Source organism: Lissotriton vulgaris, chromosome 11, assembly GCF_964263255.1.
Source record: "Lissotriton vulgaris chromosome 11, aLisVul1.2, whole genome shotgun sequence".
NCBI lineage: Eukaryota > Metazoa > Chordata > Amphibia > Caudata > Salamandridae > Lissotriton > Lissotriton vulgaris.
The window spans coordinates 93,425,555-93,450,435 of NC_141699.1; the positions used below are offsets into that span (position 1 = coordinate 93,425,555).

Below are 24,881 nucleotides of genomic sequence, written 5' to 3' on the forward strand. Positions count from 1 at the left end.
GGGAGCTCAGGCCTCACTTACCCAAGGACGTGGTTGCCAGTTATACCGCTGGAGATGACATAGCTAAGTGGCTGGCAGCCTATAAGGTCTCCTTAAGAGCCCATGGGATCCATGAGAAGCATTGGGGTGGTGGATTGTATCGCTACATGCCTCCCACAGGTAGGGATGCCCTTTTGGCCCTAGACCAGGAGGATCAGGTAGACTACCCCGCCATGAAGGTGGCGCTCATCAGGAAGTTTGGGTTGACCCCAGAGAAATACCGGCAGAGGTTTAGGGGCAGCCACAAACTGAGCTCACAGAATTGGGTTGACTTCCTGGATTATGCCAAGAAAGCCCTGGATGGGTGGGTCCAAGGTAGTGAGGTGGAAGACTATCGAGGGTTGTACAATCTCATACTCAAGGAACATCTACTCGAGAAATGTCTTCCCGAGCTGAGGCAGCACCTGGTAGACAGCAAACGTACTTGCCCCCGTAAGCTTGCTGAGGAGGCGGACATTGGGTAAGTACCCGAGTGTCCACGAAGGGGACGGGAAGAGATTATCAGAAGTCCGGACAGGGCTCCCCCCAGAAGAAAGAGGGGGGAGATATTAAGAAACAGGAGTTCTCCAAAGGCCCCCAAAAACTCTTTAAGGGGAAAAGTTTCTTCTCCAACTCTAAGGCTAGCCCGCAAAAGAACCCTAATCCTGGCCAGAGTCAGCAGCCAAGGGTTGTCCATTGCTTTGAGTGCGGTGGTGTTGGACATTATAAGGGAGACGCGAAATGCCCAAAGAGACCACCCCCTCCCACTGGAGGAAAGGCCCCGGGAGTTGCTAGTGTAGCGCTCGGGGAGGAGATGCCCTTAGTTAAGGGGAGGGAGTGGGCGGGTGTCACCTTAGTGTCCCTGGGTGATCGGGAGATGGTTCCAAAGATCCAGGTGCCCCCAAATACTACCAAGTATGGGCAATGGGTCACCATCAATGGCCATAAAGGGGAAGCTCTAGGAGATACAGGAGCCAGTATGACTATAGTCAGGAGTGATATGGTGTCCTCAGAGCAGGTGATTCCAGGCGTACTTCATCCAGCCGCGATGGCTGATGGCAGAATGAGCCACTATCCCGTGGCTGAGGTTCCCTTTGAGTGGGGAGGGTTTGCAGGTTCACTTCGAGTTGCCGTAAGCCCCGCCGTGCCAGTCGATTGTCTGCTGGGCAATGATATGGAGCACAATGCTTGGAAGGAGGTGGAATACCGGACTCAATCTGAGATGCTGGGTACACCTGATTGGGCCTGTGTGAGTACCAGGTCGGCGGCTGCTCGGGAGGAGAAGTCGCGTGGGTTGGAGTCTGGAACAATGGCCCACCCAGCTGCCAATGAGGGAGCATCTCAAGGACAGGAGGAGCCTGTCTCGATGTCCGTGCCCCGTGAGACGGATAGGCCATCGGAGGAGATGGACCCGGAGTCCACGGAGGAGGACATGGGTCCGTTGGAGGATCTGCCTATCCCCGCTGAGTGGCGAGTGGAGGGGGGACCATCCAGGGAGGAACTGAGCAAGGGACAGAGGGAATGTCCCACCCTCAAGGGTCTGAGGCAACAGGCTGAAGCCAAGGCAGCAGGTAACGAGTCTGGGAACTATCGTGTTTACTGGGAGGATGGTCTCCTTTACAGTGAGCCCAGGGCGCCAGTGCACGGACTGTCACGGGCCCTGGTAGTCCCACAGTGTTACCGAGCCTTCCTATTAGAGTTGGCTCACGTGATTCCCTTGGCAGGACACCTGGGACAGGACAAGACCTTTGCACAGCTTGTCCCCCACTTTTATTGGCCTCGAATGAGGGTGGTGTATGACACATACTGTCGGTCGTGTGTGTCATGCCAAGCCAGTGGGAAAACAGGGATGAAGCTGAAGGCTCCCCTGGAACCACTTCCCGTCGTTGGCACCCCCTTTGAAAGGGTGGGCATCGACACTGCTGGGCCCCTAGATCCACCGACATCATCCGGTCACAGGTTCATCCTGGTACTGGTGGATCATGCCACAAGGTATCCGGAGGCAATACCTCTGAGAACCATTACTGCACCGGTAGTGGCGAAGGCCCTGATGGGGATCCTTACCCGAGTGGGATTCCCTAAAGAAGTTGTGTCTGACAGGGGAACCAACTTCATGTCAGCGTACATGCGGGCAATGTGGAAGGAGTGTGGGGTGACCTACAGGTTTACCACTCCTTATCACCCACAGTCCAATGGCCTTGTGGAAAGGTTCAACAAAACCTTGAAGGGTATGATCAGAAGTCTACCCGAAATCCTGCGGAGGAAATGGGACGTCCTCCTACCCTGTTTGCTCTTTTCTTACAGGGAAGTGCCGCAGAAGGGAGTGGGCTTTAACCCCTTTGAGCTTTTGTACGGGCACCCTGTTCGTGGACCTCTCAGCCTGGTGAGGGACTCCTGGGAAAAGTCTCCTCGGAAAGTTCCCCAGGACGTGGTGAGCTACATGCTGGCCTTCCGGAGCCAAATGGCTAAGTTGTGGAAGCAAGCTTCTGACAACTTGGAAGCCAGCCAGTCTGTGATGAAAGCGTGGTATGACCACAACGCTCACCCTGTGGAGCTGGAGCATGGTCAGAAGGTGTGGGTGATGGAGCCTGGAGAGCTAAGTGCCCTCCAGGACCGTTGGACCGTCCCCGATGAGGTGTTGGAGAAGATGGGCAAGGCTACCTACTTGGTGGACGTGAAGACCCCTCGGCACCCACATCGGGTGTTACATGCCAACCGCCTCAAGCCCCACTACGAGAGGCCCGAAGTCATGTTGGTTATGGTGACTGACGGATCAGAGGAAGAGGACACAGAGCCTCTCCCTGACCTTTTTGCGTCTCAAGAAAAGGATGGGTCGGTGGAGGGAGTGAAACTCTCTCCATCCCTGACTCCTGAGCAGCAGGAGGAATGTCGCCAGGTCTTGGGGTCATTCGCTCCTCTGTTCTCCTTTGTCCCGGGTAAGACCCACCTGTGTACCCATGATGTGGACAGGACACAGACGACAGCCCACCTGTGAAGTCCAAGTCTTACCGGCTGTCTGACAAGGTGAAGGCCAGCATTCGAAGTGAAGTAGCTAAGATGCTGGAGCTAGGAGTCATTGAACCTTCAAGTAGCCCTTGGTCTAGCCCGGTGGTTTTGGTGCCCAAAGCTGCTCCACCTGGCGCCACACAAGAATTGCGATTCTGTGTGGATTACCGAGGACTAAATTCGGTAACCAAAACGGATGCTCATCCGATCCCTCGGGCGGATGAACTGATTGACCGTTTGGGAGCTGCCCAATATCTCAGTACCATTGACCTCACTGCAGGGTACTGGCAGATTCCCATGACTGATGGAGCCAAGGAAAGGTCAGCCTTCTCCACACCTGATGGACACTACCAGTTCTGCGTCATGCCCTTTGGGCTCAAGAACGCTCCTGCAACTTTTCAGCGGTTGGTGAACACGATCCTCACCGGGATGGAGTCCTTCTCTGCTGCCTACTTGGATGACATAGCTGTCTTCAGTAGCAGTTGGGAGGATCACTTGCAGCACTTGCAAGCCGTTCTCCAAACCCTGGAAAGAGCTGGCTTGACGATCAAGGCCAGCAAATGTCAGATTGGACAGGGGTCGGTAGTGTACTAAGGTCACTTGGTGGGCAGGGGAAAGGTGCAGCCCCTTCAGGCGAAGATTGAGTCAATCATGGCCTGGAAACTCCCCAAGACCCAGACTGAGGTCCGAGCCTTCCTGGGCCTCACAGGCTACTACAGACGGTTCGTGAAGGGGTATGGCACTATCATGGCACCCCTTACTGAACTCACGGCCAAGAATCAACCCAGGAGAGTCATCTGGACGGAGGCTTGTCAGCGAGCCTTCGACACTCTGAAACAAGCATTGTGTAACGCTCCCATCTTGAAGGCTCCCGACTTCACGAAGGAATTGATTGTCCAGACAGATGCATCCGACATTGGCATTGGGGCGGTGTTATCGCAACTCAATGAAGAGGGTCTGGATTAGGCATGGGCGGATTTTGCGGATCCACGATCTGCGGATTTTGCGGATTTGCGGATCCGCGGATTTGGGGCGGGGGCGGGGCTTCCATGCGAGTGCACATGCCTCTTGTGAGGCCTCTATCCAGCATCACAGCTGATTTTCCACGGTAGAGAAGGCACACCTGTCCAGCCTCGACGACGCTCACGATTGTTTTTGGGCTAATGAATGAGTCACTGAATTTGAGCATCAACTAGTTCGAGCGACCATGTGTGTGTTACTATGCAATCGCCCCGACGGGCGCAGGGGTCCCTTGAGTGAGCTGTCCATCATAGTGGGTGAATGGCGGGAAGACGGTGCAAACCGCGAGTGTGTGGGCGGGGCCAAACGGGCAGGGCTACCATGCGAGTTCACACATGCTTCTTCTGTGTATAAAAGGTCTGAGAAAGATCAGTTCAGCAGATGAAGAGAAAGAAACCCCTGGTCACAAGAACAGCACGGGTATTGTGCTCGTGAAAGTCAAGGATGCAAAGGCCTCTCTCCAGCATCACAGCTGATTTTCCACGGTAGAGTTGGGAATAAGGCACACCTGCCTCGACGACGCTCACAATTGTTTTTGGGCTAATGAATAAGTCACTGAATTTGAGCATCAACTAGTTCGAGCGACCATGTGTGTGTTACTATGCAATCGCCCCGATGGGCGCAGGGGTCCCTTGAGTGAGCTGTCCATCATAGTGGGTGAATGGCGGGAAGACGGTGCAAACCGCGAGTGTGTGGGCGGGGCAAAACGGGCAGGGCTACCATGCGAGTTCACACATGCTTCTTGTGTGTATAAAAGGTCAGAGAAAGATCAGTTCAGCAGATGAAGAGAAATAAGCTCCTGGTCAGAGAAACAGCACGGGTATTGCGCTCGTGAAAGTCAAGGATGCAAAAGCCTCTATCCAGCATCACAGCTGATTTTCCACGGTAGATTTGTGAAGAAGGCACACCTGCCTCGACGACGCTCACGATTAGGGCATGTTGTAACTATTTTAGGATGGCGCCGGCAAGCTGTCAGCGCCATCCTAAAATACTTACTAAATTAGCTTCAACAGGAAGCTCTAATAGATAAAATAAAGCAGGTTTTATCTATTAGAGCTTCCTGTTGAAGCTAACTTAGTAACTATTTTAGGATGGCGCTGGCAGCTTGCCGGCGCCATCCTAAAATAGTTACAAGTTAACAGGCCAGCCAGGCTTCAACTTTTGCCCCCGGAATCCGCCGCTCGCGGATTTGCGAATTCGCGGTAAATTCGCGGGAGTTCGCGGATCGTGAATTTACGGAAAATTCGCAAAATCCGCGAGCGGAACGGATTTTCCGCTCATACTTAGTCTGGATCAACCCGTGGTCTTTCTGTCACGGAGACTGCTTCCCCGGGAACAGAGGTGGAGTCCCATTGAACGGGAAGCCTTTGCGGTGGTCTGGGCACTGAAGAAGCTGCGACCATACTTGTTTGGTTCACACTTCCTTGTTCAGACAGACCACCGACCCCTTGGCTGGCTCATGCAGATGAAGGGGGAAAACCCCAACCTGTTGAGGTGGTCTATCTCCCTACAGGGAATGGACTTTCGGGTGGAACACCGACCCGGAGTTGACCACCCCAATGCAGACGGTCTCTCCAGGTATTTCCGCCTTAGTGTTGAGAACTCTCAAGGGGTTGGGTAGCTCTCCCCACTTTCAGCTGGGGGGGACGCGTGTTAGACCCGTCTGCTTCTGAGAGTCCCCTCACCACTATGATTTCTTTTGTTCCCCTGTACCTCCCAAAATTTGTCGCTTTTCTTTGTCTACCAGGACCTTTTGTGTGCTGTTTCATGGGGCTAGATGTTCCTTGACGCCCAGTTGTTCACAAGGTTTTTGGCACCTATTTACAAGGCACCTGGCAAAACCTGTGACATTATAGACTGGGATTGGCAACCTGTATGAATGACCTTAAAATGGTGGCCGTCCCTTTTCCTCATGTGAGTGACTCCCCTTGGAGCCTCCATGAACCTTGGCCTTTCAAGGTTTTGGCGCCCTTTTACTTGGCGCGCATTCCTGACAGGAATTACTTTATTTTCCACAGGTACACAAAATGGCTGATCTAGAACCCCAGTATGGTGGCTGTTAGGGTCCCAAATACCTCTCAGAAGTGCCATGTCATTGGCCTAGCCCAAAGAAGGTTCTAGAACCTACTGGCACGAGCCAGCACCTCAGGGCACTGGCTATATAAGGTCCAGTCCCTGGCGGCCATTTTAGATGACCAGAAGACTAGATAGGATAATGATGTTCCAGATCTAGGTGAAGAAGAAGATTCCAGACTTGACACCAGATTGACACCTGCCCTGTTGACCCCTGAGGCGGCTGGTAGCGCGGGCAGTAGAGCAAGCAAGGGTCACTGGCGTGGATCCTGACTGGCGTTCCAGTCAGCTGTGTGTGTGCGGTGACCTCGCACCTACAGCGCCTGCCCAGCGAGTGCCTCGTCACACCCAAGAGACTGTGGCCGTTTTTGTGTGCCTTCCCCGCCCCCCCCCCCCACCCCCGGTGGTGAATTACGACGGACTCGGGTCACGAGGCGAGAGCAAGTTCGCCGCGACCGCGAGCGTCTTCTGTGCCCCTTTTGAAACAGGCGCCTCCAGCGAGGAGCTCGGACATCTCCGAGCTCCACCGGCGTAGAGTGCTTCCTGCGCAGACTGAGGAGAGGTGGTGCGCCGGGGCGGGGAAAGGCCAGCCTTCGTTTGGCGGGACTACTGTCTCTGCCCCTCCCCAGTGAATCGGCGGCTGTAGCTGTGGGCGGGAACCATCCCTGTTTGAGGAAGACGGAGGGAGGTCCGTGGAGCCCCTGAGAACCCATCGCTGGCGAGAGAAGTGCTGAACCCGACTGAATCGCTTTTCGATTGCAGCCGATGTGAGGTGGACCCGTTTCTTCAGGTGGGAAGCGGTGATATAAAGGAACTGTGAACCGGCATTTATTTGACCGAGCGCGAAGATTGTGTGACCTCTTCGGCAGCCCCGTTCGTCAGTCTAAAGACTTTGAACTGGTGCCGCCTGAGTGCTAGCGGTGACAAAGCCCGTAGGCGCGCTTAGACCCCACCGGCAAACAGAGATCTCAACCCGGTGGCAGCCGAGTGTAAATGAAGTGTTCACTGTGTTTCCTTGCCTTTTAGATACACGCGCATATCCCTCGAGTGATTCTTAAAGAGTCCCAATACTCCTTTTGTGCCCAGAGAAGCCTGTATTCATTATCAGTGAAGTCATCATAAACTGTAAGAGTAATCTTTCCATCCTGAAACGTTTTGCAAGTTAATGTTCCTGAAGTATTCAATTGGTGGCAGCGATACCAGAATGAACATGTGTTTGTTTATTTAAATGAATCAGTATTTATTCTGCTAAACAAAAAGTGATATTTATTCTATTTATTGATGATATTTATTCCTGAGCTTATTTATTGTATTTAACCCGGAATCGAAACCCAGCAAATTGTGGCCAAAAGAAATGTGTATGTGCTTTCCTAATTGATCCCCATTCACAACAGAGAATTTTTATATAAAGGAATCGTATTTTTCTACAACAGTGGTGTAGTGTCCTTCTTTTTGGTGGTTGTACAAGGAGATATTATTAGGTCAAAGCCGGCTTAACACGATAGCCTTCACTTGCCTTGACACTTGAGCCAAGCTACCCCCTTTGTGCTGGGCTTGCCCATCGCAGGTCCAACAACTTCTATGCACTGTTTTTGGATTTAATGCCTAAAAATTAATACCTTTACTTCTACTGATTAGATTTTTTGTCGTTTTAGTCTTGTTTTACACAGATAAATATTCGCTATATTCCTAAACTGATTTGGTGTCTTTTTGTGGTATTTTCACTGTGTTACTGTAATTTAAGTGTTACACAAATACTTCACACATTGCCTCTTAAGTTAAGCCTGACTGCTCTGTGCCAAGCTACCAGAGGGTTGCGCACAGGTTAATTTAGATTGTGTATCTGACTTACCCTGACTAGGATTGTGGTCCCTACGTTGATAGGGTTCAAACCTCTGCCCACTGGAGACCCAATTTCTAACATGGAATATCAATCTAGATTTGTGGTCAATTATTACAGTTGTTGATGTTATTGTTGCTTCTAATTAACATTATCATATCAAGGAAAGATTGAGGGCCAATTTCAAGTTTGCAGATGGGTACTTTGTGACAAATCAGTCACAAATATGACGTATATCCAGTTCACCTTATTATAACTGTGTTATATTCTGTGGCTCTTATAATAATGAAGGATGATATCAATTACCTGTAATATCAATCATGTTTGTAATGGAGCATCCATCCATCAAACACGAAATCAAGCCCTGAGTCTGGTGATGGAAACCTGCTATAACATGGAGGAAATTCAGCTTAGAGGCCGACCTCGACACATGGGGTTCGAGGTTCATATCTAAGCATAGCTTTAACATGCTGTGGTCCTTGGCAAATTACTTAATCTTCCCGTTCCTAAAAGCACAAAAGCGTGATATGTAATGTACTTGGCATCTGTTGCAAGTGCTCTACCATGCCCTTAGGCCAGGTGTTTGGGTCAACTGAATACATGATTACGGTTTAGCATAATTTTTATGAACATGCATTTCTTGTGCCTGTCCTGAAATTCTGCCATAGGTTCTTAGATTAAAGTAAGAGTAAGGAATATGCATGCATCATTTTCTTTGTGTATGTCAACAGTTTAAAAAAGACTCGTTCTTTCCTGAGCAGCGGCTGTCTCCTTGGTCATCTGTGTCGAGCTCTTCAACCAGTCCTGCAGAGCTGCTGCCATGGTAATTGCTGGGTCCCTGAACTGGATGGGGCTCTACTTGACTGGTATGGTCTTCCCATACGTTGTGGTAAGTAACCCTGCATAGCTAGGTCATTGTCATATTTAGTACCTATTGCCATCTGTTAAGGAAGAATACAAAGAACAACCTATGCTTGGAGTGTCTTCAGACTCTGCTTCCCACCGCCAGAAAGAATGGTCCATGACTTTTATTGATACATCAACATTTTGACAGAAAATATCCTATCAGTCTCCAATTATTGCAGAGTGCTGTAGCTCTTACACTGAAAGGAGTCTAGTCTCCCTTCTCCTATAACTCTATTAGTTAGTAGTCATGTTCAGAGTCAGATTTGAGTTGGCGCTTGGCAGGGGCGTGGCAGGGTATACTCAGACATGAGTCCCTTTCTCACTGCACCATCAGGATTCAAGCAAGCCGGGCCGAAGACGGCTGAAATGCCAGAAACCGGTCCCCGGTAGCTTGTCTCCTTTCTGGTGAAGAATTGGCTTGGTAAATTAGTCTGCCCTGTTCCCATGATGCACTGGGATAGGAACAGACTAATTTGCATATAGCCAGGTTCTGAGCTGGGATGGTGCAGTGAGCTAAAAAACGGTGTTGGATCTAGCCCTGATCTCTTGACTGGGTGAGAGTATTCTGCTTAATTCAGAAACTCTGTCCATCACCACCCCTTGCTGTTTAATTATTTTGTCCACCATAAGCGTGGAAGGGTATACTCAGATGTGAGTCCCTTGCTTATTGCACCATCAGGATTCAAGCAAGCCGGGCCGAAGACAGCTGTAATTACCAGAAACCGGTCCCCGGAAGCTTGTTTCCTTCCCAGTGAAAGAATTGGCTTTGTAGTTTGGTTTGCCCTGTTCCCATCATGCACTGGGACAGGAACAGACTAATTTGCATATAGCCAGGTTCTGAGCTGGGATGGTGCAGTGAGCTAAAAAACGGTGTTGGATCTAGCCCTGATCTCTTGACTGGGTGAGAGTATTCTGCTTAATTCAGAAATATAAGATATGAATCCACAAGTTGAAGGTAATAAATTCTGGTTTTATTCAGAAGAAAGATCCCATCCACGGGTGAACATCCAGCCAGCATCAAAGTAAGGCTACAACTGCCTGCTGAACAAAGCATAACATTCTAGGAGATGATATGGAGATTCCAGTGCTTCATGACATCAGCGCAGCTATGTCATGAAGCACAGATGGAGACAGACCCACGATGCCACACATCTCCCTTCTAACAACAAGAACAAAAATATGAAGATAAACGAGCAATCATTAAAACATAAATCACACAGTCACGTAGTCTTTTAAATACTCAGGAGAATGAGAAACCCTAGCGGACTTGCGAGGAAGTGAGGAAGGTTCATCTCTAGTAGTTTGACAACCACAACTAGAAGAAGCCTCCACAAGATCATCTCTGACCACCACCACCCTGTTCAAGTTCCAAACTCGATGATCTGCAGTTTTGATGGCGTTATTAAAAACTTTGATGACACGAATAGGCTTCTTAAAGGTAGTAGAAAGGGCCTTATTGTTTTTACAGGGATTCTTAATAAGCACCCAATCACCCACTTTGACAGGTGTGATTTTTACAGAATTCCTTGCATCAAAAATTCTTTTTCTATTCTCAATTCTAGAGGATTCACGCAACATCCAATCATCATTCAAATCAGGAGAACTTGGTTGCAGATCATTAACCCATGCAGGCACAACAAGGGTATTCGCAGTACGCGATCTAAAAAGTTCAAAGGGAGTCTTCCCAGTAACAGCATGGGGAGATATCCTATAAACTTTAACCTTCTTAAAAACATCCGTCCTCCAGTCTGTACCAGCAGACTTAGCCATCCTGATAGTTTTTTTAAGGACACGGTTAAACCTCTCCACTATACCGTTGGTTTCTGGGTGGTACAAAGATGACTTTTTGTGTTTAACACCTTGTTTCAACAAGAATTGTTCCATCTCTTTAGACACTAACTGGGGACCATTATCCGTGAGAATGGTGTTAGGAATGCCCTCCCTTGCAAAAAGCTTTGCTAAGAAAGCCACCACATGTCTAGTCTCGATACCACGAGTAATGGCAATTTCTGGCCACCTAGAAAAGAAATCAACAAGGACAAAAACATACCACTCACAACCAGCAGAAACAATAGGCCCCAAAATATCTAAACCAACCTCTTTCCAAGGTGCATTTGGTCTATCCCTAACTACCATAGGCTGGACTTTAGGTTTTGCCACCCTCTCACTAAGAGCACAATCTATGCAATCTCTAATCTTACGCTCCACTTCCAAATCCATATTTGGCCACCAATATGACCTCCTCAAAATCTCCTTGGTTTTCGAGACCCCTAAATGTCCAATATGCGCTAAAGACATAAGCTCATCCCGAAGAGCCAGAGGTGGAACTAGTCTAGTGCCCCTAAAAAGTAAACCATCCTGCTCCGAAAGCTGATCCTTAACATGCCAAAATTTCTCAAGCCCTTCGTTTGATTTTGGTTTAACCTTCCATCCTGTCATCAAGAGCCTAAGCACCTCCACAAGAATCAAATCTTCTTGTACCATCCTCAACCACCTCTCTTTATCAATGACAGCCTCCTCTACAACACAAACCATTCCATCATCTTCATCAATATCTTCCTCACCACTAGTCTCAGAAACCGGAACAAGGCGAGACAAGGCATCTGCCACCTTGTTTTCCACTCCTGGTAGATATTTCACATCAAAATCGTAATCTTGCAACCCAACAACCCATTTCGTGATTCTACCAGATACTGCATCAATTCCTTTTTTTTTCAAAATTTCACAAAGCGGCTTGTGATCCGTCCTAACCTCAAAGGTGGTTCCCCATAGTAAGTTTTTAAGCTTCTTGACAGACCAGTAAACAGCAAGTGCTTCACGCTCAATCACCGAGTAGCGAGTTTCAGCTCCCTTTAAACTCCTTGACAAAAAAAGAATGACCTTCTCGGTGCCTTCAAATTTCTGTACAAGTACCGCACCCAAACCTTTCAGGCTTGCATCAGTAATCAAGATAGACTTCTCAGAACGATCAAAACTGCTCAACTTCGGGGCAGAGGCCAGTTTCTCCTTGATGACTTCAAATTCGTGCTGACATTTTTCGCCCCAAACGAATTCCACACCTTTCTCCAACAAATATCTCATGTTGGCACACAATGAGGCAAAATCCCTCACAAACTTGCTATAATATTCAGCAAGGCCCAAAAAACTCATCAATTCTTCCTTGTTCTCAGGGGGAGACATCTTAGAAATGGTAGAGATCAAATTCTCTTTAGGTAAAATTCCTCCTTCAGTGATTGTGTGACCCAAATAGTCTATGGAAGTCTTCCTAAACTTGCATTTCTCTATCTTGACAGTTAAGCCTGCACCACATAGTCTTTCTAACACAGCAAAGAGCCTAATATCATGCTGTGAATTATCCATGCCAAACACGAGAATATCGTCTTGATAGACTCTAACACCTTGCAAACCTTTCAAAACCTTTTCTAACGCCCTCTGAAAAACCGATGCAGCTGATACTAAGCCAAATGGTAGTCTCACGAACCTAAAAGTGCCATAAGGTGTGACAAAAGCCGTCAAATCCTTCGAACCTTCCTCCAACCTAATCTGATGATATGCGGACCTTAGATCAATGGTGCTGAAAATTTTAGCACCCTTAAGTAACATCAGCATGTCTGCAATCTTGGGTAAACAATCGGAGCAACCCATTCTGTTCCCTCTACTGTTTCTATAATGCCCCCCTTGACAAGCTTGTCAAGTTCAGCCTTAACCTGTTCCCTGACAGCCACAGGTACATTTCGTACCTTGCAGCAAACAGGTACAGCATCTTTTTTTTAAATGATACGATGACAATAATCATTCAAACACCCCAAGTCTTCAGAAAAAACTTTAGGAAATTTCATTTTCAGCTCACTAGTGAAATCCTGAGAGACCAGTGAAACAGTTTGAGAAGTGCAGGGAAAAGGCTCTTTTAAAACTATAGGTGGTGTCGAGTTTGGATCAAGTATTACACCCAAATCCTTGAGAGCAAACCAGCTTATTATGCTATCTCCTTTTTGAGAAACATAAATCTTTGCTTTGGTCAATCTATTCTTATAATTGATCATCCCTTCAAAAACCCCAAGTAATTTAATGGGTTGTCCACCATATCCAAAAGGTCTTATATCAGGGTGAGACAGTTCAAGCTTTTGTCCCAACTTATTCAAGAAAAAATCCTTTGCTACAATGGTGATTTTTGCCCCAGAATCAAACAAAACTTTTGTGGGAAAACCTTCTACAAGAATATCATCAGAAGGAGAATTCTTTGCTTCTTCAGCACTTACAGTCTGTATACAGATTTGACCACAATCTACGTGCTCATCTGAATTACTTTCATTCCCAAAATCATAAAATATCTCATTCACTCTACCTTTGTAGTTTCCCCCTCTACAGCATGTGGTAAAATGTCCCTTTCTTTTACATTTACCACAATATGCCTTCCAACCTGGACATTGTCTATCCGTAGCAAAATGCCCCATTTTACCACACCTGTAACATGTTGCTTGGGAGAAATCAAAACTGTTTTCTTTTTTTTTATAGGGTATTTTGCTTGAAACATTTTCACTTTTAGACTCTTTCTGGTGATTGTCACCCACTTTAGGAGTTGATTTTACAACATTCACTATTTCTTTAGTAGTTTTGTTCTCACCATTCTTCTTTATGACTTCCACACACTTGATAGAATGTTCTATTCTATTTGCAATAGTAAGTACTTCATCTAAAGAAGGCTTGTCCTTTTGCCACAATTCCTCCCTTACTTTTTCAATATAACATCCAAGCATGAACTGATCCCTTATATGCTCATCAAGACTTGCACCAAATTTACATGAGGAAGCAAGCTTTCTTAAAGCTGTTATATAATTCTCAATTGTCTCCTCCTCCATTTGTGTTCTCCGACCAAAATGATACCTTTCTAAAATTGTGCTGACTCTAGGGAGATAATGTTCATCCAGCTTCGCAATACATATCTCGTACTCATTCAAACTTGCATCATCAAGATCAGGCAAATGATCGAATACTTCCTGTCCTTCTGCCACCAGACAATGTAAAAGTAAGGCTGTCTTTCTTTCCGCACTCAAGCTAGATCCACATACCCTTGCATACCTCTCAAACACTTTTCGCCATTTTTTCCACCTGATAGGTGGATCCCCAGGTGAGGACAAGAAGAAAGGGGGGGCTGTTACATTTTGCATGTTGCTAATAAAATAGATAAACAAAAAAAAAATAGAGTCTAGTGTGTGTGTGTCACAGTAACTGTACACACAGGAACAGCTTCCAGTAACAGTCCAGTGAGAGTTTAGTGTGTGTGTGTCACAGTAGCAGGACACACAAAAACAGCTTCGAGTGAGTGTGTCACAGACGACAGAGGAATAATCCTGGAGAAGAAAACGAGAGTCAAAACAGTACCTTTACATGCTTGCAGAATACGTGGCAATCTTTGAATACACAGGAGACTTTAGCGTAATTTTCCAAAATGTTAAAGATAGTCAGAGTCACGAAACGCAATTAGAGCTGGTTTGTTTGTTTCTGAAGCTTCGAAATTCTCTGAAGGCTGCTTGGACGATAGAGGCGTTCTCACTCAAGAAGGTAGCTCGCGATGACGTTGGGCAGGCAAGGCTTTTCAAAAGATGCAGATCGCAGGCGCTGTGCTCCAACAACGCGTAAAAGCAAAATTAAATGGTCCCGATGATCTAAAAAAAAAAAATGTCGAGATACGAAATCCAAAAGGTGGTCACGCTGCTAAATATTCCAAAGTGAGAGTCAATAAAAAAAATTATATATTAGACTCTGTTTTGTCTTACCATAAGAGAAAGACGAAATTGAAGTCTTCTTCTTAAGTTGAATGCCACCGAAGTACCTCATGAAAGATTTTCCAAATAAAGTCTGTGGAAACGTTTGAAACGTTTTAAAAAATATATATATATATTAGAGGTAGGTGTTGAGATCTTTTCTTGTTCCAATATATCCCATCCTGCGTCGCCAAATGTAAGATATGAATCCACAAGTTGAAGGTAATAAATTCTGGTTTTATTCAGAAGAAAGATCCTATCCACAGGTGAACATCCAGCCAGCATCAAAGTAAGGCTACAACTGCCTGCTGAACAAAGCATAACATTCTAGGAGATGATATGGAGATTCCAGTGCTTCATGACATCAGCGCAGCTATGTCATGAAGCACAGATGGAGACAGAACCACGATGCCACAAGAAACTCTGTCCATCACCACCCCTTGTTGTTGAATTTTTTTTTCTTCTGTAATACAGATGGCACAACGCACCAGTAGTGCTGGCGCAATCTTAAACAGGAGTTCCCTAATTTGCATGGAGGGGTAGCCCCATGCAAATAATGCATTACTTTGCCTCTACACTGGTTTGTAGATGCAGGTGCAAGGTAAATAAACTGTCAGGAGGCACACTATGAACCATATCCAGGTTGTGAACTGTCAATGTGCCAACTGAGAGTGCCCACTGCCTGGAGGAAAATAAATCCCATGGGCCCCCCAGATACCGCTTTGGATTTGGGTACAATCACTTACCTGCAGGGGCATCTCTGGCACCCTTTAAAATGCAGGCCACTTTTTAAAAACCAAGCCGCTTAGCCATCTGCACTGTGATCGACGAACCAGCTGCTTCAACTACCCAGTCCAGACTTTCATTAATGTACAGGCATTGCAGGGCAAATTTAAAAAAATTTATGTACAAAATGCTGAACAATGTGAAACATTCACCCTAGTACGGAGATCAGGGATTAAATCCATAGTTTATTGCTCCTCATGCATTCCAGTTTGGACCCAGCCATATGCGAATCCGTCGTGATCTTGCTCTCCATGGTGAACAGTCCAGCCCGAACTGCCAGGCCAGGTCCTCCATGGACAGGAAACATCCTGGAACCTTTTTGATGGTTTCATCTCTCATCAGCATGCTAACTTGATTCCAGTGGTAGAGAGAGCACAGGACCAACATATGGACATACCCGTCCCACTCAGGGTGATAAATGTGAAAGAACAAATGATGGACAATTGATGGACAGAATGTTGAGTAATGTCAAACATACGCCCCAATACAGAGATCTAGGCCTAAATCCATTTTCTTTGCTTCCCATCCTATTTCAGTTTAAACCCAGCCATATACAAATCAGTCTTGACCTTCCTCTCCATGAGAACAGTCCAGCCCCATTTGCCAGGCCAGGTCCTCCCTGGGTCGGCAACAAGCATCTTAGGACTGGTTTTGGAGTTTCACCTCTCATCAGCCAAAATATTTAGAATAAACCTAAGGAGAGCCTTTTCACCTGAGAAGAAAACACTATTTCTAAAAAAACAAAGAATAGATAATGATTTTTGGAAAGGATTTGATGTGAGCAATTACTGAGTTGTAAAGAAATATTATATTGCAAATAGGACTGATTATAAATGAAAATTTCAATAAAATATTATTTTTGACGTATTAAAGTTTTTCTAGCTGGTACTTCCAACAAACGTTTGAATTATAGATTTGTTAACAAGTGCTTGCCTAACTTCAGTATTGGAAAGAATGTATTTTGTTAAATATATATATTATATATATATATATATATATATATGTGTATATATATATATATATATATATATATATATATATATATATATATATATATATATTTTTTTTTATATATATTCATTCCTTTCTTTTTTCGCAATATTATTTCGGCATAGTAGGTATTAATAATTGTGAGATAACTTGCTAACACATCCTCATCCTTCTGTCTTTTCAGAGTAGTCTGGGCCAGTTCTGCTTCCTCTTCTTCCTGGCCGTGGCCGTCTTCACTGTCATATGTGTATACATCTTTCTTCCTGAAACGAAGGGAAAATCCGTTCTTGAAGTCACAGAAGAATTTTACAGGTCAAAGTCACCCTGGAAACTAGTGTTGAGCACAGAAGAGAGTTCCCAGAGGAAGGAACAGGTCCTGTGTACCAGACTCTGAGAGAGAGAGAGACTTCATTCACACATTCATGCTTTGTTCCGATGCCATAGCAACAGACCAGCCATTGTGCTTTAGATAGGCCATCATCAGTGTATCCGCACCTTTAATCCAACCAACCCAGAGCCTCAAAGAACTCATGGACGCTGAAAGAAAAGATATTTATTAAATCGGTTTCCTGAAAATGATATGTTTCATGTCCAGCGTTTCAGTAGTGTGCCATTGAGACTAGTGTGGCATTGCAACCCTCCAACTGTTTGAAGCGTTTACAGGTAGATCTGTACGTTTGTTTGCAGAGTTGTGTGCTTGTTGTATGCTCTAGGTGAGCAGAGATGGGGTGATGTGTGCTCTTGATATAGGCGGGTTGCAGCAAGCTTGTCGCTGCTAATATCCAACGATGCCATATGCTTTAGGGAGTGTTCAGAATGGAACAGAGCTTGCTTCATGTGGCATTTGTTCTCAGTAGCCTCATATATGAGTTTACCATTTTATTTCATAAAGAACTATCTGCTGAGCAAGAGTTGCTACTGTGGTAGGAAACACTGTCACAAAGAGGATGTCATTCTGGCATGCAGGCCAGCAGAGGCCTAGACTGCCAGCCTTCAGCAATATTTAAAAAAGTCCAAGCTAATGGCTCCATGTACGTCTGACTACTGTCCAGAAAAGGATAGCTCACAGGCATTACTGGTTACACTGCTGTGTAGGAGAATGCCACAACGTCAGATAATTGCACAGGAGAATATCCCATGCAGAGGTTTGGACTGGAATGTTCAAAGCATGGCAAAGCTGTGCAGAGGCATCCTATAGCAGTCTGTGCCAGAGTGCAGATAGCCTAAGGAGCATCAGTAAACAAAATAAAACAGAGAATACTTTTTGGAGCGTTTGTATGTAAAATGAGAACAGTGCACACACATCCTAATTCATGAAGCTGAATTTGGCTCGCAAAGGGCCAGATTCTGAGAATCTGGCCCTTTGCGAGTGAGATTTTTCATTTGGGATTCATCATCCCAAATGCAAAAATCGGTAATTGCATTTTCGCAAATTTGCGATGGATTACATTTAAGAAATCTCTATTTGAGATTCCATAAATGCAATTCATCATCCATTTAAAAATTGCGAAATCGCAATTTCGGGCCGCTAATTACTGCGAGGTCAAACCTCGTGGTAAATAGCGATAACTCAGAAAAATGCTTTTAAAAGCATTTTTCCGAGTTGCATGTTGCACACACACATGTCCTTTGGACATGTGTGTGCGCAACCCCTGTTCATATTAGCATTTAAGGGGTGCTACAGGGTGTCCTTTGGACACCCCTGGCACCCTTTCAATCGCTGTCTTATTTGCGATTAGCTAATTGCTAATCGCAAATAAAGAATACTCCCCATTCATTCCTATGGGCCTTTTGGCCCATAGGAATGAATGGGGAATTATTCCTTATTTGCGATCAGCAATTTGCTAATCGCAAATAAGGAATTAGTAGGAATCACATTTTTTTTGCATATTCCTACATGAATCCCGTTTTGCGAGTCCTTAATAGCGATTCGCTATGAATCAAAAGTTCAAAAGTTCAGGCTCATCATTAGTAGCCATTTCCTGTAGTGCTTCCTGAGGGGCCCCTCCAGTGTTCAGTTGCCAGTTGCAACTATTATGTGACCCTGCTCTGAACCTCAGAATAGTTACACATATGCCACAAAGGTCCTGAATTACAGCTAAGGGAGACAAGCAGGAGCCAGGCTGGAAGTTCAAATCCATTAATCAGCCCCTAATTCATTATTGTCAGTTGGGGCAGGGCAGGTGTTGTAACTAATTTTGCAACAATGAAAGCACTTAGCAATTGCAAAAGATCACTAATCAGGAAGCACTAAGGAAGCAGGTGCCAGCTAAAAAAATATTCTGTGACACATTAATCAGCCCCAAATTAATTCAGGTCACTTGAGGCAGGGAAGGTGTGCTTGCGTTGCCACAATAATGTACACTGACTGGACAACCAGAGGGTGCTGTGATGAAACAGAGGGTGGCATGGGTGGGCCAGAGGGTGGCATGAGTAGTCAGAGAGTGGCAGTGGTGACAGAGAGTGGCAGTGATGAAGAAGAGTGTCCCAAACAGGCTGGACACGTAGAAACAACAAGTTCGCGAAACTTGCGACCCGACAGGTAAGTTCGCAATTTGCGACATTGTACAAAACCCTCGCGAACTGGCAGAAACCCGCGCAAACACAAAAAAAAAAATCCGCAAATTCGCGAGAATTCGCGGATTTTGCGGATTGCGAGTTCGCAAATCCGCAAAATTCGCGAACGCGAGATTCGCAAAATTCGCCCATGCTTACTGGGCAGCTAGGAGCCAAGGTAACAGAGGGGATGCATGAATACCTAAGCAAAAAATAACATATCCTATTCCCTTTTAAACAGAAACTAAACTTTAAGATGCTAGGTGGAAACAACTATTCACATAAATGTACAAATGAAGAAAAATAGTTCAAAAACCATGGATGCAAGATAGAACAGAACATCTCGGGAAGAACTAAGCAATACAGTAAAAAAGCAGAGATGATGAATAAATAGATACACAAGAAACATCACCCATCCTCCCCCTTTATAAAATTAGATAAAAATGTAGAAACAACGTTGTCTAACATGACAAAAATCACTAGACAGTTGACTAGGAAAAACTCCAAAACTCCAAAGGAAGAGCAGATATAGACAAAAACACGTGAACACATAGGAGAAATGGGTCTGAAAGACCAGACCAAACATCCCAACAAAGGGCAGAAAAACTAAGATGTAGCCACAGATGACATGCAAGCCTAGAACTCTATCCCTAAAGCAGAGAGGAACAAGTGAAGATGTGGGTGAATTGCACCCCATCGGTGATCCCTCAGGTAGGGGCTTGTAATGTAAACTGTGAAAATGGGACAAGAACCCATTTAGAAACCCCTCGTGTAATGGGTCAGTAAATTCCATAAATGGGACTAAAACCTATACAGACATACCTCGTGTAAGGGTTTGTAAAGTACAGCATAAAATGGGACTTACATCCATTTCCATCCCTTAAGTAAGGGAGTGTAACGTGCAATGAAATTACAGGCAACTTCCACCCATATAACGATTCCTCATGTAAGGCTGTGTAACTTCATACCTAGAAATGTGTGACCACCACTCACTAAAACATTAGGGCCTAACTCATGTGAAGGTACCTAGGCTAACTAAAGAAAATGAGAAAATACAGCCCATAGCGCATACATGAGGTTAATGCATACTCGAGCATAATACTACAGATTACTTATTGTTACTTCCAAACTAGAAATATTGGCATGAAAAGAATATTTTTAAACAGTGCTGAATACAATTATAACACAACAAGACCTGCTGTGAGTGATTTTTCACACATATTTGGAAGAGCATTGCAAGTTCACTAGACAACAAGAAAAGGACTTCCAAACACGACCACGACCACAAGGAATCCAGGTCATTTTGAGGCATCCCCATTGTTTTCCACATATCGGACTTGGGAACGGCTCCTTTAAAATGCTGTTAAAAAGTCACAGTACAGTACCAGGTGCCTCTAAACACCAGCTTCCATGAACAGCAATTTCATCCACAAAAGCATGGTGACGCACAGCTACAGGTGCATAACCATTGTTACCTAGAATTTTGGCAGCGTCAACCATCGCATCCTTAGGTTCCTTCAACAGGTGGGTACTGAGCCAGCTGCGGTCAATGGTGACTCTGGCCTCCCCTACCCACTCTGCTAGGTGGCTGACCGAACAGGAAAGACATCAGACAGCGTGGATGAGCCAGCAGTGTATATCCACTGGATTAGCGTGCCACTTTTAAATAAAGATGGTGGCATGCATAAAACAGCGTGCTGAGTGGGTCCAGGCACACATGTTCACCGAGGGGTATATTAGCAAGAACCTCGTTAAAACTATGGCTGTTTTAGCAGCAGGAAATTGCTGCTAAAACTTTGATAATGGGCTGGCTAATATGCGTTAGAGATTTCCAATAGAAGCCCAGGTTAGATGTGCAGGACATCTAACCTGGGCTTCTATTGGAATTCTGTTACGCATATTAGCAAGCCCATTATCTCCGTTTTAGCGGCTGTTTCCTGCCGCTAAAACTGCGATAATTTTAACGAGGTTCTTGCTAATATGCCCCAAGTCTTTCTGTATTGTACTCATTCCTTGAACACCAAAAGAAACATCACAGAACATCCACTGTGGCTCCTCGTGCCCCTGTGCAACAACTTGCTGAATGTGACACCCACCTAGCAGGTAAGCTTAGCGCTTTTCTCATGCTGTAATAGAGTTGCATTTAAAATTAAAGCAAAAAAGAAGCCTCCTTAATGTAGCATACACCAATGTACTTACAGTTAACACACCGTAAAAAACATTAACCCCTCACACAGCGATGCAGTTAAGATGTAGATTTGACAAATTTGCTCTAGGCCAACGTCGAGTTCAAAAACAAAGACTTGACCTAAGTCCAACGGTTTCTAACAAATCCAGACTATAAATATCCCAAAGCAAGCATGGAGGTGTACGGTGAGGCAGGAAGTTTGTCTTTATCAACATCAACATCAACAGACTCCACAAATAAAACACAATATGGCTGGAATCAGACAGTACCATGAAAGCTGTAACAGCACACAAGAGGAGCCAAACGATGTAAACAGACACATGCCCTGGCTGGAGCCGATTGATTTGTAGGTCACTGGTGGGGTTGAAGGGCATTGTGTCTCTCTCTTCACTTTAAATTTCCTTTAAAGTTCAGTTTTCTGTAGAAACCTCTGTACAACGCATGGTCTGAGTGAAGCAGGTCCAATAATGAGTGAAGGGGGGAATAATTCTTTTATAAGATTTATTGAAGTAAGGATCTCATCCAGCCACCAGCAGGACAACTGGAACTAACTGTCCAAGTTTACTTCTAAAGATATTTAGAACTTCTGACATCACACTATGACACAACCAATTCTAATATGACATGCATACAATTCTACATATTCATTCATAAACAAGCATCAGTAAATTACCACACACCTCCCCTCTTTACTGAAATAAATAAGATATAACACTATACAAATGTCTAACAAATAACTCATACATAACCAGAGAGATACAATGGTAGTACAAATAACTCATACATAATCAGAAAGATACAGTGGTCATTTACCAATTCTTGATGAACTCTGTGTTCCATCCTTCTCACCAGCATGTGATCCAACACCATCCATTTTGTAAAGAAGTGAATGATTTCAATCCATATGACCCCTCAAGCTGTGATCTAACTTGCCTTTAACAACGACCACTCTATTCAAGTTCCATATGTGGTAATCCTGAGTTTTAACAGCATTACTAAATACTTTTAATAAATTAAGTTTTAAGAATTTTGAACTAGCACTACTCATTAAACCAGGACGTTTTATCAAACCAGGTCTCCCACCATTACCTTAGTTGTTTTCACTGATTTCTTTGCATCAAAATAACATTTTCTTGCCCTAGCTTTCTCTTCTTCTTTTTCCTTAATTTCAACACCATCACATTTTTTTTCTTTAACTCTGCTAATTTCGTACTTGTTGATCCATCCCGGTACCACACTAGTGTTAGGAACTTGACCTCTAAATAATAAAAACTGTGCTTTCCCAGTTGTGGAATGAGGAAACAATCTATATTCCTCAACTTTCCTCAAAACTTCAGGTTTCCAGTCAATAGAGGCTGATTTTGCAATAGATATAGTGTCTTTAATCACTCGACTAAATCTCTCAATCATGCCATTTCCCTCGGGATGAGGGATGACCCCTTTAGAAGAAAGAAACTTTTTCATCTCCTCCGACATAAGCTGAACACCATTGTCCGTCAGCAGTGAACAAGGAACAAGGAATCCCTTCTCTTGAGAATAAGTCTTTCAAGCATTTAATAATATGTTTCGAATCAATGCTTGATAAAAAAAACACTTCCGACCACCGTGAGAACATGTCAACCAATACCAAGACCCAGAGGGTCGTCTTCTCAACACCATGGGTTGTACATGAGGAGACTTAGACTGATCACTAAGTGTACACGCAACACAATCACGTACCAAACGCTCTACTTGGTTATCCATCCCTGGCCACCAATATGTCATACGTAGCCTCTCTTTGCACTTTGATACTCCATCATGAGTAAAATGTACTTTATCAATGATCTCGTTCCTAAGTGTAGTACGTGGAATGACTCGTGTACCACGAAATAACAACCCCTTGTCAATAGCAAGCTCATTTTGCAATGGCCAACATTTCCTACAGCCATCAGATCCTTCTTTATTACTCTTCCAGCCCTTATTAATCAATTTCACTACTTCATTTAAAACTTCATCACCACACATCTCATCCAACCGTTTTTCCTCAGAAATTACACTATGTTCAATTGCACAAACCCATTCATCACTATCTTCAGCTTCCTCATCCAAAACCTCCGATTTAGGGGTTAACCGAGACAGAACATCAGCAACTTTATTCTCCAATCTTGGAATATAGTGAATCACAAAATTATAATCCTGCAAACCAATCACCCATTTCGTAATCCTACTAAAAATGTAATCAAGACCTTTTTTGGTAAATATTTCAATTAACGGTTTGTGATCGGTTCGCACTTCAAACTCAACACCCCAAAGAAACTTTTTAAGTTTTTTAACCGCCCAGAAAACAGCTAGTGATTCCCTCTCAACCACTGAGTATCATGTCTCAGGATCCCTAAGGGTGTGAGATAAAAACATTATTGTTTGCATTCCATCAGGACCCATCTGTTGCAAAACCGCAACAAACCCCTTCTCACTTGCATCAGTGATGAGAATCAGCTTGAGTTCTGGGTTGAAACTACAGAGAGAAGGAGCCGATTTGAGTTTTTGCTTGATTCCCAAAAATTCATCCTCACATTCCTCAGACCAAAGAAAGTCAACTCCTTTCTTCAACAAGTGTCTCATGTTGATGGCACAATCCGGAAAATTCTTTACAAACTTCGAATTGTACTCGACAACACCCAAAAACTTCATAAGATCACTTTTACATGAAGGCGAACTCATCTCCTGAATAGTGTTAACCAGTTCAGGCTTGGGCTTAACACCACCACTAGTAATGTTATGACCCAAATAATTTATGGAATCTGTCTTAACACCTTCCGTGCAGGGCTGTTTCCCCCTCTGTGCTGGGGAGGCGGGGGGCGCGTACAGCGTCCCGGTGCTCATGACGAGGTCAGCTCGTCATGAGCTACGGCGCTCCGGTGCTCATGACGAGCTGAGCTCGTCATGGCCACACCTGTTCCAATGAAATATTCTGCACAGCAGGGGAATCAGTCCAGCATGCGAGCGTTCCAAGGAACGGGCGAGGTCATGACGAGCCAAGCTCGTCATGAGCACGGGAACGCCGTAGCTCATGATGAGCTGACCTCGTCATGAGCACCCAGGGGGTTAAACCTGCATATCTCAGCCTTAATGGTTAAGTTATGTTCAGACAACCTTTCCAAAGCCTTCCTAAGTCTCCCATCATGTTGACTTTCATCATCACCATATATCAATATGTCATCTTGGTAGACATAAATACCTTCAAGACCATGTAAAACTCTCTCCATAACCCTCTGAAAGATCGAAGAGGCTGACACTAAACCAAAAGGCATGCGCTTAAACCTAAAAGTACCAAAAGGAGTAATAAAAGAGGTGAGGTCCTTGCACGAGTCATCAAGTTCAATTTGATGATACGCTGAGTAAGCATGGGCGAATTTTGCGAATCTGGCGTTCGCGAATTTTGCGAATTTGCGAACACGCAATCCGCAAAATCTGCGAATTCTCGTGAATTTGCGGATTTTTTTTTGTGTTCGCAAGGATTTCTGCCAGTTCGCAAGGATTTCTGACAGTTCGCGAGGGTTTTGTACCAGTTCGCAATTGCGAACTTACATGTCGGCTCGCAGCGGTCACGATTATGTTGTTTCTACGTCTGGTTCATCATCACAGGTTCCCAGCACCCTCTGTTTCACCCCTTCCACCCTCTGTTTCACCCATGCCACCCTCTGGTACATCAATGCCACCCTCTGGTTCATCATCACTGTAGATTATGGGGGGA

General features: G+C 44.9%; 1 protein-coding gene across 1 annotated transcript in view; it reads left to right on the forward strand.

The window, feature by feature from the left end:
- Positions 1-16,983, forward strand: part of LOC147679023 (solute carrier family 2, facilitated glucose transporter member 11-like) — a 572,060-nt gene extending 555,077 nt beyond the window's left edge. Inside the window, exons 11-12 of the mRNA XM_086944707.1 lie at positions 8,719-8,846; positions 16,589-16,983. Of these exons, the coding sequence (XP_086800833.1) occupies positions 8,719-8,846; positions 16,589-16,798 (338 nt within the window). The 3' untranslated portion in view covers positions 16,799-16,983. The remainder of the gene's footprint in view (positions 1-8,718; positions 8,847-16,588) is intronic.
- Positions 16,984-24,881: the final 7,898 nt, after the last annotated feature.